At 62.2% G+C, this 17506-nt stretch overlaps 1 protein-coding gene across 4 annotated transcripts in view; it reads left to right on the top strand.

Annotated features, from left to right (window-relative positions):
* The window catches only part of ADCY4 (adenylate cyclase 4), a 43611-nt gene that overhangs the window by 10170 nt on the left and 15935 nt on the right, over positions 1 to 17506 (top strand). For 2 of the 4 annotated variants that reach the window (XM_039498030.1, XM_039498027.1), the window contains 16 exons: positions 143 to 325; positions 1202 to 1245; positions 2910 to 2996; positions 3388 to 3457; positions 3642 to 3739; positions 4774 to 4858; positions 5033 to 5170; positions 8375 to 8479; positions 8627 to 8811; positions 9907 to 9991; positions 10542 to 10700; positions 13245 to 13391; positions 13593 to 13700; positions 13963 to 14077; positions 14661 to 14785; positions 16356 to 17134. In XM_039498030.1, the coding sequence (XP_039353964.1) occupies positions 143 to 325; positions 1202 to 1245; positions 2910 to 2996; positions 3388 to 3457; positions 3642 to 3739; positions 4774 to 4858; positions 5033 to 5170; positions 8375 to 8479; positions 8627 to 8811; positions 9907 to 9991; positions 10542 to 10700; positions 13245 to 13391; positions 13593 to 13700; positions 13963 to 14077; positions 14661 to 14785; positions 16356 to 16508 (1887 nt within the window). In that variant the 3' untranslated portion in view covers positions 16509 to 17134. Of the gene's footprint in view, positions 1 to 142; positions 326 to 1201; positions 1246 to 2909; positions 2997 to 3387; positions 3458 to 3641; positions 3740 to 4773; positions 4859 to 5032; positions 5171 to 8374; positions 8480 to 8626; positions 8812 to 9906; positions 9992 to 10541; positions 10701 to 13244; positions 13392 to 13592; positions 13701 to 13962; positions 14078 to 14660; positions 14786 to 16355; positions 17135 to 17506 lie in introns of those variants that run through there. The other 2 variants (XM_039498029.1, XM_039498028.1) reach the window with 2 other exon arrangements.

The raw sequence follows: 17506 nt of genomic DNA, 5'->3' as shown, positions 1-17506 counted from the left end.
TTCAAGGGGGCAGGGAATGGGACACCGGGCCTGTCCCCTCTAGAGGGTGCCGGATGGGGGACTGGCTGGTTCAAGGGGGGCAGGGAATGGGATGGGGGTGAGTGTCTCTCTCTGGCTGTTCGGTTGTTCTCCATGGCACCAGGTGGGAGCGGAAAGCTGCAGCAACACCCTGTCCCCGCTGCCTGGGGAGGGCCCGAAGATGAGGGCGTCGGTCCGTATGACCCGCTACCTGGAGTCCTGGGGGGCCGCCAAGCCCTTTGCCAACCTCAAGCACCTCGACACCATCCCAGCTGATCAGCCAGGATTCACCAGGAACAACTACTCGGTGTGTCCAGCAGGGGGAGACATTTGACACGGCGTGAGCCCTGCCGAGCCCCCTCCGCACCCCAGCCCTATCCTCTGCGGCACGGCGCCCCCTGGCGAGCCCTCCCCCCACAGTCCCTGCAGCACAGCGCCCCCCTTCCGAGCCCCCTCTGCACCCCAGCCCTATCCTCTGCGGCACGGCGCCCCCCACCGAGCCCTCCCCCCACAGTCCCTGCAGCACGGCGCCCCCCTGCCGAGCCCCCTCCGCACCCCAGCCCCGCTCTCTGCAGCACGGTGCCCCCCGGCGAGCCCCTCGGTGCCACTCCCTGCAGCACGGCGCCCCCCCTGCCGAGCCCCCTCCGCACCCCAGCCCTATTCTCTGCGGCACGGCGCCCCCCCGCCGAGCCCCTCGGTGCCACTCCCTGCAGCACCGTGCTCCCCCGCCGAGCCCTCCCCCCACACTCCCTGTGTCATTGCACCTCCCGCCGAGCCCTCCCCACGCTCCCTGCAGCACGGCGCCCACCAAGCCCCTCCCCACAGTCCCTGCAGCACGGCGCCCCACGAGCCCTCCCCACAGTCCCTGCAGCACGGCGCCCCACGAGCCCTCCCCACAGTCCCTGCAGCACGGCGCCCCCCCGAGCTCTCCCCACACTCCCTGTGTCATGGCGCCCGCCGAGCCCTCGGTGCCACTCCCTGCAGCACAGCGCCCCCCCGCACACACTATTTAACCAACGGAGCCCCAGTTCTCAGTTCCTTCACACATCACTAGGGGTCGTAGTAGAGACTGACCCATGCCAAGCTTTAAAGGCCACCCACAAGTGGCCTTTCCCTGAGTCCCCCAGTCAGGGCAGCACAACACCCCATAAATCTGACCCCCTCCTCCCTTTTCTCCCCACAGGAGAGCTCCCTGGGGTCCCTGAACCAGTCCAAGTCAGTGGAGCGGTAAGGTTACAATGTCAGGGGGGCAGGAACATCTTTGGGGGAGGCAATGAGGGATGGGCTCCTTGCCGGGCCCGCAGACCCCTCCCCCTCTGAATCAGTGAACCCCAAATTGTGATGCCCATTCGGCTTCCCCCACCTTGGTGGATTTGGGGTCTTGGTTCCAAGGGGTAGAAATGGGGGTGATTGGGGGTGGTTGAGGGTGTCTGGGGTTCAGAGGGGATTGGGGGGTCAGTGTGCGGGTTACTTTGGGGGTCAGGCTGTGGGGAAATGAGGAATTTGGGGTCAGTGTGGGGGTGATTTGGGGGGATCAGGCTGGGGGAAGCTGGTGAATTGGGGCAGTGTGGGGGAGGTATTAAGGGGTTTATGCTGGGGGCACAATGGGGATTTTTGGGGGTCAGTGTGGGGGGTGATTTTGGGGTTAGTGGGCTGCGTTTGGGGGTTCCCCTTTCACTGGTCCCCTATGGTCGTATTGGGGCACCCCCCCCCCCACTACTGCCTCCTAGGGTCACTGTCCCCTAAGCAGCGGTTCTCAGCGTTCTGCGCCCCCCCCCCCAACATGTTATGAAAACCCAGGGCCCAGTGGGGGAGGGGGGACTCTGGGGTGGGGGGGCTCAGGCATAGGGGTAGTTTGATTTCTGTTTGGAGGGGGAAACAGGGGCCAGTGGGGCTCCAGCCAGCTCCCTGGCGGGGTCTGGGGAGGGAGCGCCACCTCCACCCCCGACCCACCTCAGCAGGCCACCCTGGGGTGGAGGGGGGGGGAGCAACCAGAAATTATATCTGAAAGGTGGGGGCTCAGCTCAAAAAGTTTGAAAACAGCTCAGAGTGCAGGGAGGTGGTAGCTAGGGGCTGTGTATTGGCAGGGGGGTAGCTCAGGGTGCAGGGAGGGGGTCGCGCGGGGCTGTGTGATGGCAGGGGGGTAGCTCAGGGAGGGGTATCTAGGGGCTGAGGGTGGGTGGAGGGATAGCTCCGGGTGCAGGGAGGGGGTCGCTCAGGGTGCAGGGAGGGGGTCGCTCAGGGCTGTGTGGGGGGTAGGTCAGGGTGCAGGGAGGGGGTCGCTCCAGATGCAGGGAGGTACCTCGGGGCTGCGTGCCGGGAGGGCTCCCCTGGGGTCCCTGTGCCCCGAGGGCTCTGCCAGGCAGGGAGCCGGGTTCCCCACCCAGGCGGCTCTTACGGGCTGCGGGAGCAACGGGGGCTGGGAGCCGAGGAGCAGCTTCAAAGCCCAGCAGCAGCAGCAGCAGCAGCGGGAGCCGAGGGAACGCGGCCGCCTGCCCCATGGCACCTGCTGCCCCACACTGCCCGGCTCCGGCTTCCCACCTCTGACCGGGCCAAGGAGCGGGAGGAGGAGGTGGGGGACCAGGGGTGTGGAGCTGCCCCGGGACCGACCTGCTCTTGCACTGTAGCCTGGGACGGGGCAACACCCCCGTGTCTCCCCAACTCTGCCCATGGGCTCAGGGCTTCTGCCCCGTGGGGCTCAGGGATGGAATTCAGCCCAGCTGCTCCCACCTCCAACCCTGCGGCTCCTGGCTTCACCCTGCCGGGGGGTGGGGGGGAGGTTCCCGGCTCAGACTCTGGGTTTTAGCCGCAGGGCCCCGCGGACCCCTGCCTTATAGGGTGCTCTCTCCCCTCCCCTCCCCCACACCTCACCCCCCCTGTTCCATTTTCAGGGTTCGCTCCCCCAAGGGGTCAGATGAGGAGCTCGATGGGGTGGATGAGAAATTCTTCCAGGTGTTGGAACAGCTCAACTCCCAGAAGTAGGGTCCTGGGGTGGGGGGCGGAGGGAGGGGTGCTGGGGGTAGATGGGGAGAAAAGGGTGTGAGGGGAGAGGGAGGAAGGTCTGGCAGGAAATGCAGAAGAGGGGCATGGGAACGGGGGTGTAGTGTACACGGGAAGCGGAGGGGGGAGAAAGAGGGAGGGGTCCCAGGGAGCAGGTGGGATGTAAGTGAACGTGCCATGGGGGCAGGACACGGGGGGTGAGGAATCGGGGCAGGGGAAAGGCACAGGGGGCCGGGTGCATGGGGGGAGGCAAGAGAGGAGCAGCGAGGAAGAGGAGGGGGGCAGAGCTGGGGGTTGGGCAGTGGGGCTGGGGTACGTGTGTTGGGGGGGTCCCAGATCCCACCCACTCCCCTCTGTCCCCCGTTTCAGGCAGTGGAAGAAGTCGGAGGATTTTAACCGCATCACCCTGTACTTCAAGGAGAAACTCATGGAGAAGGAGGTGAGCTGGGCTCCCGGTGGGCGAGGGGGCACTGCTGGGGGAAGCTCGCAGCCCCCAGGGCGACAGGGCACCAACCCCCTGTAAACAGTTCCTGGGTGTGACGGGTGCCTGGGGACGCTGTGCTGCACGGGGCCCCCTGGTGGCCGCGGTCCCTCACGGCAGCTCTCGCTCTCTCACCGCCTAGTATCGACTCTCGGCCCTGCCCGCCTTCAAGTACTACACGGCCTGCACCTTCCTGGTCTTCCTCGCCGGCTTCCTCATCCAGATGCTGGTGGCCCACAAGTGAGGATGAGAGAGGGGTTGGGATCCCCCCCCCCACAGCTCTGCTGGTGCCCCTCACTCCCGACCCGCAGGCCCCTGCTAGCCCAGCTCTGCTGGTGCCCCTCACTCCCGACCCGCAGCCCCCTGCCAACCCAGCCCTGCCGGTGCCCCTCACTCCCGACCCGCAGCCCCCTGCTAGCCCAGCTCTGCTGGTGCCCCTCACTCCCGACCCGCAGCCCCCTGATAGCCCAGCCCTGGGCTCCCTCCCCCTCAGCTCTGCCGGTGCCCCTCACTCCCAACCCGCAGCCCCTGCCAACCCAGCCCTGCCGGTGCCCCTCACTCCCGACCCCCAGCCCCGGCCCCCAGCCCTGCCGGTGCCCCTCACTCCCGACCCGCAGCCCCTGCTAGCCCAGCTCTGCTGGTGCCCCTCACTCCCGACCCGCAGGCCCCTGCTAGCCCAGCTCTGCTGGTGCCCCTCACTCCCGACCCGCAGCCCCCTGCTAGCCCAGCCCTGCCGGTGCCCCTCACTCCCGACCCGCAGCCCCCTGCCAACCCAGCCCTGCCGGTGCCCCTCACTCCCGACCCGCAGCCCCTGCCAACCCAGCCCTGCCGGTGCCCCTCACTCCCGACCCGCAGCCCCCTGCTAGCCCAGCTCTGCTGGTGCCCCTCACTCCCGACCCGCAGCCCCCTGCTAGCCCAGCTCTGCTGGTGCCCCTCACTCCCGACCCGCAGCCCCCTGCTAGCCCAGCTCTGCTGGTGCCCCTCACTCCTGACCCGCAGCCCCCAGCTAGCCCAGCCCTGCCAGTGCTCCTCACTCCCGACCCGCAGCCCCCTGCTAGCCCAGCCCTGCCGGTGCCCCTCACTCCCGACCCGCAGCCCCTGCCAACCCAGCCCTGCCGGTGCCCCTCACTCCCGACCCGCAGCCCCCTGATAGCCCAGCCCTGGGCTCCCTCCCCCTCAGCTCTGCCGGTGCCCCTCACTCCCGACCCGCAGCCCCCTGCTAGCCCAGCCCGGGGGTCCCTATTATTTCTAGTTTGTCCTCCATTCTCCTCCAGGACCCCAGCGCTAGGGATCTCCTACGGCATCTCCTTCTTCCTCTTCACCCTTCTCCTCTTCATCTGCTTCGCTGGGAACCTGGTGGTAAGTGAGCTGGGCAGGGCACTGCTGTGGGGAAGCTCACAGCTCCAGAGTTGGCCTTCCCCCCACCCCCAACATGCCCCAGCTAGGGGACGCTCTCGTCCCTGCAGCCCCTGGCTGGGGGCAAACTAACCCCCCCTCTCCCCGCCCCCACCCTCCCATCTGCTGATCGCCCAGAAGTGCTTCCAGAAAGGCCCCAAGATGCTGTACTGGGTCCCCTCCCTCTCCACGGCCGTCTGCACCCAGCCCTGGCTCCGGGTCACCCTGGGCGTCACCACCATCCTGGTCGTCCTCACCATGGCCATGTTCAACTTGGTGAGTAACCAAGGGAGGGGGAGTCCTCTCCCCGGCCCTGGGAGGGGAGCGGGGTCTCGTAGAGCCGAGGGGCTGGGCTCCAGGACTCCTGGGTTCTCTCCCCGGCCCTGGGAGGGGAGCGGGGTCTCGTAGAGCCGAGGGGCTGGGCTCCAGGACTCCTGGGTTCTCTCCCCGGCCCTGGGAGGGGAGCGGGGTCTCGTAGAGCCGAGGGGCTGGGCTCCAGGACTCCTGGGTTCTCTCCCCGGCCCTGGGAGGGGAGCGGGGTCTCGTAGAGCCGAGGGGCTGGGCTCCAGGACTCCTGGGTTCTCTCCCCGGCCCTGGGAGGGGAGCGGGGTCTCGTAGAGCCGAGGGGCTGGGCTCCAGGACTCCTGGGTTCTCTCCCCGGCCCTGGGAGGGGAGCGGGGTCTCGTAGAGCCGAGGGGCTGGGCTCCAGGACTCCTGGGTTCTCTCCCCGGCCCTGGGAGGGGAGCGGGGTCTCGTAGAGCCGAGGGGCTGGGCTCCAGGACTCCTGGGTTCTCTCCCCGGCCCTGGGAGGGGAGCGGGGTCTCGTAGAGCCGAGGGGCTGGGTTCCAGGACTCCTGGGTTCTCTCCCCGGCCCTGGGAGGAGCGGGTCTCGTGAGCCGAGGGGCTGGGCTCCAGGACTCCTGGGTCCTCTCCCGGCCCTGGGAGGAGCGGGGTCTCGAGAGCCGAGGGGCTGGGCTCCAGGACTCCTGGGTCCTCTCCCGGCCCTGGGAGGGGTCTCGTGAGCCGAGGGGCTGGGCTCCAGGACTCCTGGGTCCTCTCCCCGGCCCTGGGAGGGGAGCGGGGTCTCGTAGAGCCGAGGGGCTGGGCTCCAGGACTCCTGGGTCCTCTCCCCGGCCCTGGGAGGGGAGCGGGGTCTCGTAGAGCCGAGGGGCTGGGCTCCAGGACTCCTGGGTTCTCTCCCCGGCCCTGGGAGGGGAGCGGGGTCTCGTAGAGCCGCGGGGCTGGGCTCCAGGCCACCTGGGTTCTCTCCCGGCCCTGGGAGGGGAGCGGGGTCTCGTAGAGCCGAGGGGCTGGGCTCCAGGACTCCTGGGTTCTCTCCCCGGCCCTGGGAGGGGAGCGGGGTCTCGTAGAGCCGAGGGGCTGGGCTCCAGGACTCCTGGGTTCTCTCCCCGGCCCTGGGAGGGGAGCGGGGTCTCGTAGAGCCGAGGGGCTGGGCTCCAGGACTCCTGGGTTCTCTCCCCGGCCCTGGGAGGGGAGCGGGGTCTCGTAGAGCCGAGGGGCTGGGCTCCAGGACTCCTGGGTTCTCTCCCCGGCCCTGGGAGGGGAGCGGGGTCTCGTAGAGCCGAGGGGCTGGGCTCCAGGACTCCTGGGTCCTCTCCCCGGCCCTGGGAGGGGAGCGGGGTCTCGTAGAGCCGAGGGGCTGGGCTCCAGGACTCCTGGGTCCTCTCCCCGGCCCTGGGAGGGGAGCGGGGGCTCGGAGCGCCGCGGGGCTGGGCTCCAGGACTCCTGGGTCCTCTCCCGGCCCTGGGAGGAGCGGGTCTCGTAGAGCCGAGGGGCTGGGCTCCAGGACTCCTGGGTTCTCTCCCGGCCCTGGGAGGAGCGGGTCTCGTAGAGCCGAGGGCTGGGTTCCAGGACTCCTGGGTTCTCTCCCGGCCCTGGGAGGAGCGGGTCTCGTAGAGCCGAGGGCTGGGTTCCAGGACTCAGGTTCTCTCCCGGCCCTGGGAGGAGCGGGGTCTCGTAGAGCCGAGGGGCTGGGCTCCAGGACTCCTGGGTTCTCTCCCCGGCCCTGGGAGGGGAGCGGGGTCTCGTAGAGCCGAGGGGCTGGGCTCCAGGACTCCTGGGTTCTCTCCCCGGCCCCCAACCCCTATCCGACCCCTCCTGCTTCTCACCCCCTGAGGCCCCCCCCGGGACTCCTGCCCCATCCAACCTCCCCCCTGTTCCCTGACAGCCCCCGGACTCCCTGCCGCTCCAGCCAATTACCCCTCTCCTTCCTGACTGCCCCCTGGGACCTCTGCCCCATCCAACCCCCCCTTCTCCCTGACCGCCCCCGGAACCCCTGCCCCTGACTGCCCCCATCCAACCCCCGCCCTTCCTGACTGCCTCCCCGGACCCCTGCCCCCATCCAACCCCCTCTCCCTCCTGACCACCCCGACCCTATCCACACCCCTGCCCCATCCAACCCCCTTCTCCTGACCGCCCCTGGAATCCCTGCCCCTGACTGCCCCCCGCTGCCGCATTCAACCCCCTCTCCTTCCTGACTGCCCCCAGGACCTCTGCCCCCATTCAACCCCTGTTCCCCACCCTCTGACCACCCGACCCCTATCCACAAATCTGCCCCATCCAACTCCCCTTCTCCCTGACCGCCCCTGGAACCCCTGTCCCGACTGCCCCCGCTGCCCTATCCAAGCCCCCTCCTTCCTGACTGGCCCCCAGGACTTCTGCCCCATTCAACCCCTGTTCCTGCCCTCTGACCACCCCGACCCCTATCCACAAACCTGCCCCGTCCAACCCCCTTCTCCCTGACCGCCCCTGGAACCCCTGCCCCGACTGCCCCCTGCCACCCCATCCAAGCCCCCTCCTTCCTGACTGGCCCCCAGGACCTCTGCCCCATTCAACCCCTGTTCCCCACCCTCTGACCACCCCACCCCTATCCACACCCCGCCCCTGACCACTCCCTGCCCTCTATCCAACCCCCCACCCCACTCCCTGCCCCCTTACTGCGCTGCCTGGAGCACCAGTGGCTCTAGCCACGCTACCACGCCGCCAGAGCACCAGGACAGGCAGCTGTGCCGCCCGGCTGGAGCCAGCCACACCACCGCGCAGCACAGAGCACCAGGACAGGCAGCCGTGCCACCCAGCCGTGAGCACAGAGCGCCGGGGCAGGCCAGGTTCTGCAGCTGCGCTGCCCCAGAGCTCACCGCCCCACTGCTCAGAGCATTGTGGGGGAGAGGGAACAGCAGGGGAGGGGCCGGGGGTAGCCTCCCGGGGCAGGAGCTCAGGGGCCGGGCAGGAGGGTCCCGTGGGCTGGATCTGGCCTGTGGGCCATAGTTTGCCCACCTCTGGTCTAGTGGTTAGACTGGGGGGGCTGGGAGCCAGGACTCCTGGGTTCTATCCCCAGCTCTGGGAGGGGAGTGGGGTCTAGTGGTTGGAGCAGAGGGGGCTGGGAGCCAGGACTCCTGGGTTCTGTCCCCAGTTGTATCCCTCTTGCTGCTTACGATTACCATCCTCCTCTTTGAGCAGTTCTTCATACCCACGCCCTGGTGTCCTCCACCATCCCATAATCCCGCGGTGCCAGTGAACGCCACACGAGAATCTCCCTCGACCGATTCCTTATTCAGCATTCCGGTAAGCTTCGCGCTCCAGGAGGAGGCTGTTGGTGTTGAAGGTGGACTTGGGAAGGTCTTTAACTCACCGTCCCCTTTCTTCCTTGCCCTGCCCCCTTTCCCTACGCCCCACCCCTTCCCCACATGCCCCTCCCCCTTGCCTCCCCAGTACTACGTTTACTGTTGCATCCTGGGACTCCTCTCCTGCTCACTCTTCCTCCACATGAATTTTGAACTCAAGCTCCTGATGCTGACGCTTTGCCTGGTGATCTACAATGTCCTCTTCCTCCACAGCCACGCCTGGCTCTCCGACTGCTACGTCGGGCACCTCTACCCCAACCAGACCATGCTCAGGTAACCGCTGGGGAGGTGCCCCTGCAGCGCCCCCTAGGGACAGCACTGACTGCTGGGGGAGAGCGCCCCCTGCTGAGCCCCCTCCCGGCTCCCCGCAGCACAGCGCCCCCTAGTGCCAGCACTGAGTGTGCGGGGAGAGCGCCCCGTATTAACCCTCTGTTAGCTCCCTGCAGCACAGCGCCCCCTAGTGCCAGCACTGAGTGTGCGGGGAGAGCGCCCCCTATTAACCCTCTGCTAGCTCCCTGCAGCACAGCGCCCCCTAGTGCCAGCACTGACTGTGGGGGGAGAGCGCCCCCTATTAACCCTCTGCTAGCTCCCTGCAGCACAGCGCCCCCTAGTGCCAGCACTGAGTGTGCGGGGACAGCGCCCCCTGCTGAGCCCCTGCCTGGGTCTCTGCAGCACAGCGCCCCCTAGTGCCAGCACTGACTGTGGGGGGAGAGCACCCTCTACTGAGTCTCCACCCCCCTGCTCCCTGCAGCACAGCGCCCCCTAGTGTCACACCGGGGCCAGCACTGACCGCCAGGGTAGGACACCCCCTGCTTAGCCCCTGCCCCAGCAGAACCCAGAAGTCTCCCACTCAAACACAACGCAGTCCTGCTAAGCAGGTCCGAGCCGGGCCCAGGTCTGCTCTGCGCTTAGGGTTACCTCATGCCCAGTTTTCTACCAGAAAGATGTACTGACCGGACGCTACAAGTCCAGTTAGCCCTGGCGGGCGGCAGGGAGGGGAGGCACCAGGTCATCAACCCGTGCCAGCCCCTGCTCAGCCAGGGCCGCCCCCTGTGTCTTGCGAGCAGGCAGGCAGGCAGGCTCCGCGTCAGCCTGCAGCTCCGCAGCAGAGGGAGCCCAGGGAGGGGAGGCGGTGGAGGAAGTGGAGGGGAGAGGGGAGCGAGCAGGGGGCAGGGCCTTGGGGGAAGAGGCAGAGACGTGGGCAGGGCCTCGAGGGAAGAAGCTTGTATCGTAGGGGCATGGACGGGGTCTCGGGGAAACACACGGAGCAGGGTCAGGGCCTCGAGGGAAGAGGCGGGACATGGGGCACTCAACAATTAGAAAGCTGGCGACCCTCTCTCTGCTGCCTGGTCTCTCTCCTGTCCGCAGGCCGGGGGTCCTGAAGGAGCCCAAGCTGATGGGAGCCGTTTCCTTCTTTGTCTTCTTCTTCACCCTGCTGGCCCTGGCTAGACAAGTGAGTCACAGGGCCCCCTAGGGGTGGGGCGCTGCCATCCCAGATACCTGGGTCCCATTCCCCCTCCCAGTTCCTCCCCCTGTGGGGCTGAGAGCTGCAGGACCCACTGGGGACCTCCCCTGGGTTCCCTTCTCCATCCTAGTCCGTCCTGCTGCGGTGCCCCTGGGGGTGAGCACCTTGTACTGCTATCCAGGACACCTGGGTCCAATGTCCCATCCCAGTCTGTTGTGGTTGGTGCAAGCGACCTAGAAGAAAGTGTCCTGTGCTGCTGTCCCGGACACGTGGGTCTCACTCTCTCCCTGGGTGCTGGGAGCTGCAGTGCCCCTACAGGGGAGTGCCCCACACTTCCACCCCAGGGGCCTGGATCCCATTCCTTGTCCCAGGCTCTCCCCCCAGGTGCTGGGATCTGCATGCTATCCTGGATGCCTGGGTCCCATCCCAGTCGCTCCTACTGGATGCTGGGAAGTGCAGGGCCCACTAGGGTGAGAACCGTCCCTCTCCAGGACTGGGGGGTCCTGATGGGCCGAGCCCCTCTGTGTCTCTCTTGAAGAACGAGTATTATTGCCGTCTTGACTTCTTGTGGAAGAAGAAGTTCAAGAAGGAGCGCGAGGAGATCGAGACCATGGAGAACCTGAACCGTGTCCTGCTGGAGAATGTGCTCCCGGCCGACGTGGCTCAGCAATTCATCGGCCAGAACCGGCGTAACGAGGTCAGTCTGGCTGTGTGCCTCCCCTTTAACGGGGGAATTTCAGACGGCCACCATTCAACTCTCCAATGCTGCCACCCGGTGGCCAAGATGGGGACTGCAGCCAGAAGGAAGTGGGCTGACGATTCATAGAATTTCCCCGAGTTTAAGGCCAGAAGGGATTGCTAGGTTATCTAGTCTGACTTCCCGTGGAGCACAAGCCATGGATCTTCACCCAGGTACCTCTCTACTGAGCCCAGCTTGGGTTTGACCAAAGCGTTTCAGTCCTTGGGAGGCTAAACTGTTGTGGCCACTGGAGAGACTGAGGTGCTGCCGATGCCCGAGGACCCTGCAACGCCAGGAATTTATTCAGTGACACAAACCCAGGTGATCCCAGCAGGCGTCCCACACCCCATGCCTCAGAGGAAGGTGGAAACTCGCCCCAGATCCTTGCCAATCTGACCTGGGTGGAGGTTCCTTCTCTACCACAAATCTGGTGACCCAGAGCATGTGCTCCAGACTGACCAGCCAGGCATCTAGACAGATGGTTCTCTGAACCACCTCAGAGCCCTGGTCCACCCCATCCAATGTCCTATCTGCAGCTGTAGCCAATCCCTGTTACTTCAGAGGAAGGTGAAAAATACCCTGGAATGCATCTGGCCAATTATGCATTGAGGGGGGAAAGAATCTGTGACCTCTGCCTTCCCCATCCTGGTCCTGTCTCCCTGGGGCTGAGAGCTGTGGGTCCCATAGGGATGTCACTGTGAATGTCTGGGTCTCATTCTCCATCCCGCTCCCCCTGTGGGGCTGAGAGCTGCGGGTCCCAGATCTCTGGGTCCCATTCCCCATGCTACTCCCTCACCTGTGTTGCTGGAACAGCCGGGTCCGTAGGAGAACTCTCCTGGATGCCTGGGTCTCATTCCTGAGATCCTGACATGGCGTGTGTCCATATAAGTTTACTAAGATTGCCAAGATATGGACACTCAGTTCCCATTGAAATCATTGGGATTTAGGACTGTAGGACAGGAAAAGGCCTCCTGGGTCACCAAAGACGGGTCCTGCTACCTCAGAGAGCCCCGTCTTCCCTATCGAGCACCATCCTCACACTACTGTAGGGTTTTCTCACCACCACCACTCCTATTAGAGGCTGTTCCAGAACCTCCTTTGTCTGATGGTCAGAAACCTTCTTATCTTCTCCAGCCTCAGTTGCTCCCTGATTAGTCCATCCCATTTGTTCTCGTGCCAGCATTGTCCTCTAGTTTCATGAGCTCTTCCCCCTCCCTGGTGTTTCCCCCGACATATTTACAGAGAGCAGTCAGCCTCTTTTTCCTCTTGTCAGACTGGTTCTCCATTCCCCTGATCATCCTTGCAGCCCTTCTCTGCATCTGGTCTAACTTGAATGAGTTTGAGCTACCGAATCACATTGGCTGGTTTGAGCATCTCAACAGCTACTGTTAAGTTGCTCTTGTGGGATCTGTGTGTGATGGTGTAGTGGAATCTTTCTGGGGTGAAGTTGTGGAATGGGGAAGTGGTTGGGTTCGGTGGGTCATAATATTGGTTGTGTTGGGTTTTGTTTCATGCGAGGTGACGGATGGGTTCAGGAGGCTATGGTGGTTGGGATAAATCATGGTGGTCTGGTGGGGTTTTGCTTTGGGTTGTGGTGGAGCTGGGGCTGGTTGGTTGGTGGCTGGGTTTCGTGATGGGTGGGTTGTCTGGGTTTGGTGGGTTGTGTTGGTTAGGGGCTGGTTGGGTTTCACTGATGTTTGGTTGGCTTTGGTGCACTGTGTTAGTTGGCAGTGTTTGGATTTGATTGGTTGTGATGGTAGCTGTGTTTGCCGGAGCTGATTCGCTAGAGTGGGCTCTGCTGGCTGACTGGGGTGGGCTGTGTTTGGGTTAGTTGGATGGGTTTCATGACTGCTATGTTGTTTGAGAATGTTTTGGTCTGGTTGGCTGCGGTGATGCCTGTGTTAGTTGGGGTGGTTGGCTATGGTTGGGGGTGTTTGGGTTTGGAGGGGTGTGGTGAGGGGTGTGTTGCTGAAGTTGGCTGACTGTGGTGGGTTCTGTTGACTGGGTTGGTTGGGTAGGTGTGTGATGGCTGTGTTAGTTGGGGATGTTTGGCTTTGATTGGCTGTGCTGATCAATACGTTGGTGGGGTTTGGATAGCTGTGTTGGTTGGAGGTGGGGTCTCTACTGGACTGTGGGAGTGTGGTTTGGGAGTGGTTGGGTTTGTATGGCTGTGCTGTTTGGAGTTGGCTGATTGTGGTGGGATCTGGCTGGCTCGGGTGTCTGTATTGATTGTGGTGGTTGGGTTGGCTGGGTGGGTGTATCGGCTGGGGATGATGGTTGGAGTTGGTGGGCTATATTGGCTGTACTGATTGTGGTGGTTGGACAGGTTTGGTGAGGTCTGTGTTGGTTGGGGGTGGCTGGGTTTGGTTGTTGGCAGGGTTGGCTGTGGTAGGTGGGTTTTAGCTGTGGTTTGATTTGCGTCTATTTGCCATGTCCACACCCTGTGTGAAGTTATCAGAAAGTGACGCGTCGTCTCTCTCTCCCACCCACCCTCCCATCCAGGACCTTTACCATCAATCCTATGACTGTGTCTGTGTCCTCTTCGCCTCCATCCCCGACTTCAAGGAGTTCTATTCCGAGTCCAACGTCAACCACGAAGGGCTGGAGTGTCTGCGGCTGCTCAATGAGATCATTGCGGATTTTGATGAGGTCTGATGGGGTTCAGATGAGATCTGGGCACTGGAAAGCGGGCAGCATCTCAGCACATCGTTAATGGGTCATGGGGCCGATCTGCGGCAGAGGGCTGCTGTCTTGATAGAGCTGGTTGGGCTGAGGATCCAATCCAGGGGAGGTAGGGGGAGTGAGATGGGGCTGAATGGACCAATGACTTGGTTATTTCTAATTCTGCAGCTGCTCTCAAAGCCAAAATTCAGTGGTGTGGAGAAGATCAAGACCATTGGCAGCACCTACATGGCAGCTACGGGATTAAATGCCACCTCTGGCCAGGACAACCAGCAGGTACCTCCTTTCTCTCTCCTTGCTGAAGCTCCAGCCAAGTGTTCCCCAGTTTCCCAGAACCTCTTGGGACTGGGTGACAGCTCCTGAGCTTACCCTGTGTCCCATCTATCTCAGACCCTTGCTCATCTCCTGGAGATATGCCCTGATTGTGGGTTGGCTGCTTTCTCATTGGTTGTGGGTGGGGTTAGACATTGGTTCCCTGGTTGTGATTGGTGGATTTTCCTCCTCTCCCATTGTGGCGGTGGTGGGGTTTACCCTTCAGGATGCCGAGAGGAGCTACACCCACCTGGGCATCATGGTGGAGTTCGCGGTGGCCCTGATAGCCAAGCTGGATATCATCAACAAACACTCCTTCAACACCTTCAAACTCCGTGTGGGTGAGTTCCCTCCAATCTAGATGCAGGAACAATCACCCCCAGGCTCTGCAACCTTTGCTGTCCATTGGATGTGGCCAGCATTGTTGACCGTGCTGGTTGACCATGGCTGACAGCCAATCTTGGGCCTGCTGGTTGGCCATGGCCAACAGCCAACATTGACCTTGTGGGTTGGACACACCAACTATGGCCAACGTTGACCTCACCCGACTGGCCCTGCTTCCCCCATTTCCAGTGATGACTCCACTCACTTGACCACATGTGCAATGACCAGTGCTGACCCTGTTCAGATGACTGATTTCAGGATATGTGATTAGGATTGGGGAGGAGCAGTGTAGGGATTTGGGGGAATGTGTTTGGTATTTGGGTATCAGGATTTCAACACTGGGTGATGGAATTCTGGGGGTGCTGAGCTGGGATGTTGATGTTCGGTGCTAAGATTTCAGAGCTGTTCCAACAGACTATGTCATGGCAGGTAATTTTTGAAGCTCTTATGAAATGTTCATATGGTCTCGCCCTGCACAAATCTTACTAGCTGTGTCCCCCATCCTCCTACCTCTCTCCCACCTTCCCACCCCCTGTCCAGGTATAAACCATGGCCCTGTGGTGGCTGGTGTGATCGGAGCCCAGAAACCCCAGTATGACATTTGGGGAAACACGGTGAATGTGGCGAGTCGCATGGAGAGCACCGGGGTGCTGGGGAAGATCCAGGTATGAGGAATGATGCCGTGTCGCCAACTTAGCGACTTTGTCACCAGATTTAGTGATGTTTTGGTTTCCCCAACGGGAAAATAAGTGTCAACGTGACCAGTCACAAATCTAGTGACTTTCACTGACAACTGCAGTGGCATTCACAGAAAGACGTCACCATTGTGTATAGTCAACAAATCATTCACAAGCAGCTTGATAGTGTTAATCAAATCCATTCCGTGCGCTTCTTACTACGTTCTGCTGCACCCCAAGTCAATGTCATCATGTCTCAACTGAGCACGTCCTCGGAAGGAATCGCATTCCAGGGCTTCTTGGGCTGAGATCACTCTAATCTGCAGGCGAGGAAAAGAAGTTTGTGGAGGCTAATTAAATACTTTGCTAAAGCCAGGTGCACTTTGGTGAGAGCAGCACATTAGCCAGGCCCTGTTTATACCCAAATGTGTTCTTTCTCGCTGCTCCGTGGTAGGTAGCGCACCCTGGGGTGCAGAGGAAGCCGGCTAATGAAGTGAGCAGGGTTGGGGGAGGCAGGTTAGCCAGTGAGGAGAGCCACATGGATGGAAGATGGGGTGGAATGAGATGCGGCCCGGTGATCCAATGGGACGGGGGAGCACCGTTGCCTTCAGGGATGAAGCCCTTATTACAGGATCAAAAGTGGAACTAGCTTGATTCTGGTTCCTCTTTACTCCTTCCCCTGGCGTGGCCTGGGGCTAGCAGCCCAGCTGTTTCCAGAAATGGAACCCTGGCAGTGGGGGGAAGGGGTCTGCCTAGCAGACTTTTGATTTTAAATCTACTTTCTTGCCTCCCTGCAGCGCTGAGTTCAGGTCAGGCGAATGTCCTCTCCCCCTGGTTCTGGGTTCTCCCGTTCACTAACCTGTCGGCTCAGACCCAGGCTGGCAAGACGAGGCTCAGCTGAAATGAACCTACCCCAGCCGACCTGGGCTGTCATGTACAGAGCGTCCTTCCCAGTGAGCAGAGGGCTGCAGTTTCCTTCCCAGTGAGCAGAGGGCGCCCTCCTGAGGATGGCAGTGCACTGGTGTAGGTGTAGCTGCTTCTGGTGCGCAGCAGAACGTCGTAAGAAGAGCACGGAATGGATTTGATTAACACTATTGAGCTGCTTGTGAATGATTTTGTGACTATACTCGTCTGTGTGTGTGTGTGTGTGTGTGTGTGTGTGTAATTTGTGTGTGTGTTTGTGTGTGTGTATAATTCTCTCTTGAATTCTCTGGAAATTCTGTTCGGTGACATTTTTGACTCCTTTCAGTGCTTAAACAGCTACATCTAGCGACTTTTCAGGGTTTGTCTGGTGACTTCCTGCTATGTGGAGTAGCTCACAGCACTTGGGTCCATCGCTGGGCATGCAGTGGGGGAGCTCACAGCTCACACTGGAGGGAAGAAAGTGGGGGGAGCAGGGTGGAAGTCACCTGGGCCCTACCTGTCACGACTACTCAGGGACCATGGCATCGCTGTGGGACGCTTGCAGCACCAGAATCCCCGCAACCAGGGAGCCTGGAGGGCTGCTGAAATTACAAGGTTAATTTTCTCTCTTCTCTCCTTTACCCCCTCCCCCCAGGTCACAGAGGAGACAGCCAGGGCCCTGGAGACCCTGGGTTACACCTGCTACCTCCGCGGGGTTATCAAGGTCAAGGGCAAAGGCCAGTTACGGACCTACTACGTCTGCACCGACCTGTCCCGCGGTGGCCTGCAGGCCGCCATGCTCAGCTGAGAGCTCCCCGCACCCCCGGACAGAGGGCTGGTCTTCTTCCGTCCCGCTGCAGTACTTCCTCTCCACCACTCGGGGGAGCTGGCACAGGAGACTGACGGCTTTGCATTCATCCACTCATGTCATGACTTGATGCCTGGACTCAGTCTTTCCCAATGGGACAAGCGAAGGGCTGGGGGCGATTTGGGGGGGCGGCTCAGAGGGCGACGAACCCCACCTGCAGGAGGCATGGAAGGGGGCTGGTTTGAGGTGGGTGGGGTGCAGAGGGGAATGACACCCCTGAAGAGCTGGGAGAGTCAGGATGGGTGAGACAATACGGGGGTACAGGGAGAGCTCGGAATAACCTGCTCCCCCTCAGTGAGGGGCTGGGGGAGCCAGCTAAGGAGAGTCCCCCCTCTCCCCCTTTAATCCCTCTTCCTTGAAGGCCGCCCACCCCCCAACCTCCAGGCCCCGGGTGTGCTGTGGTCTCAGCCTCGTGTGTGTATGTACTTCCTGTTACCCAAGATCAGTGGCAGGAAACCGCAGCTTCCGGAGAGACCAGAACTGGCTTCCCCGGGAAGATCATCCTTCCCCAGGGTGTGCCAGAGCCTGGGGGGCATGTTGAAGGGAGGATTGTGTGTGCAGAGTAGGGAGGGAGGGAGGGAGGGAGGGTGTGTGTGTGTGTGTGTGTGTGTGTGTGTGTGTGTGTGTATGGGAGGACTTCTCTATAGTTTTAATATAGGCAGGGCCATTCATCAGCTTACTGATTCCCGGGCAGATCCCATTGTAAGCCCCTGTTTCCTGATAATCTTGCTGAACTCGGGCTGACATTTCCCACGCCAGGTGCCTGCCTCAGACTGACTTTTTTTTTTTCCTGGAAAGTTTGAGCCGAATAAGTCCAGCCGTTTCGGAGAGCGAGGCTAGTGAAAAACCCACTGGTTGGCCCATGGGCACGTCCGGTGAGCTTTTCTGTCAGCAGCCCCAGTGCCCCTTGCTTCCGAGCAGCAACTTGGGAATTTGGC

The sequence above is a fragment of the Mauremys reevesii genome, linkage group 13 (genome assembly GCF_016161935.1).
Source record: "Mauremys reevesii isolate NIE-2019 linkage group 13, ASM1616193v1, whole genome shotgun sequence".
In the NCBI taxonomy this organism is placed as follows: domain Eukaryota; kingdom Metazoa; phylum Chordata; order Testudines; family Geoemydidae; genus Mauremys; species Mauremys reevesii.
Note: the sequence above shows the minus strand (reverse complement) of the source record. Positions and strands in the feature narration are given on the sequence as shown.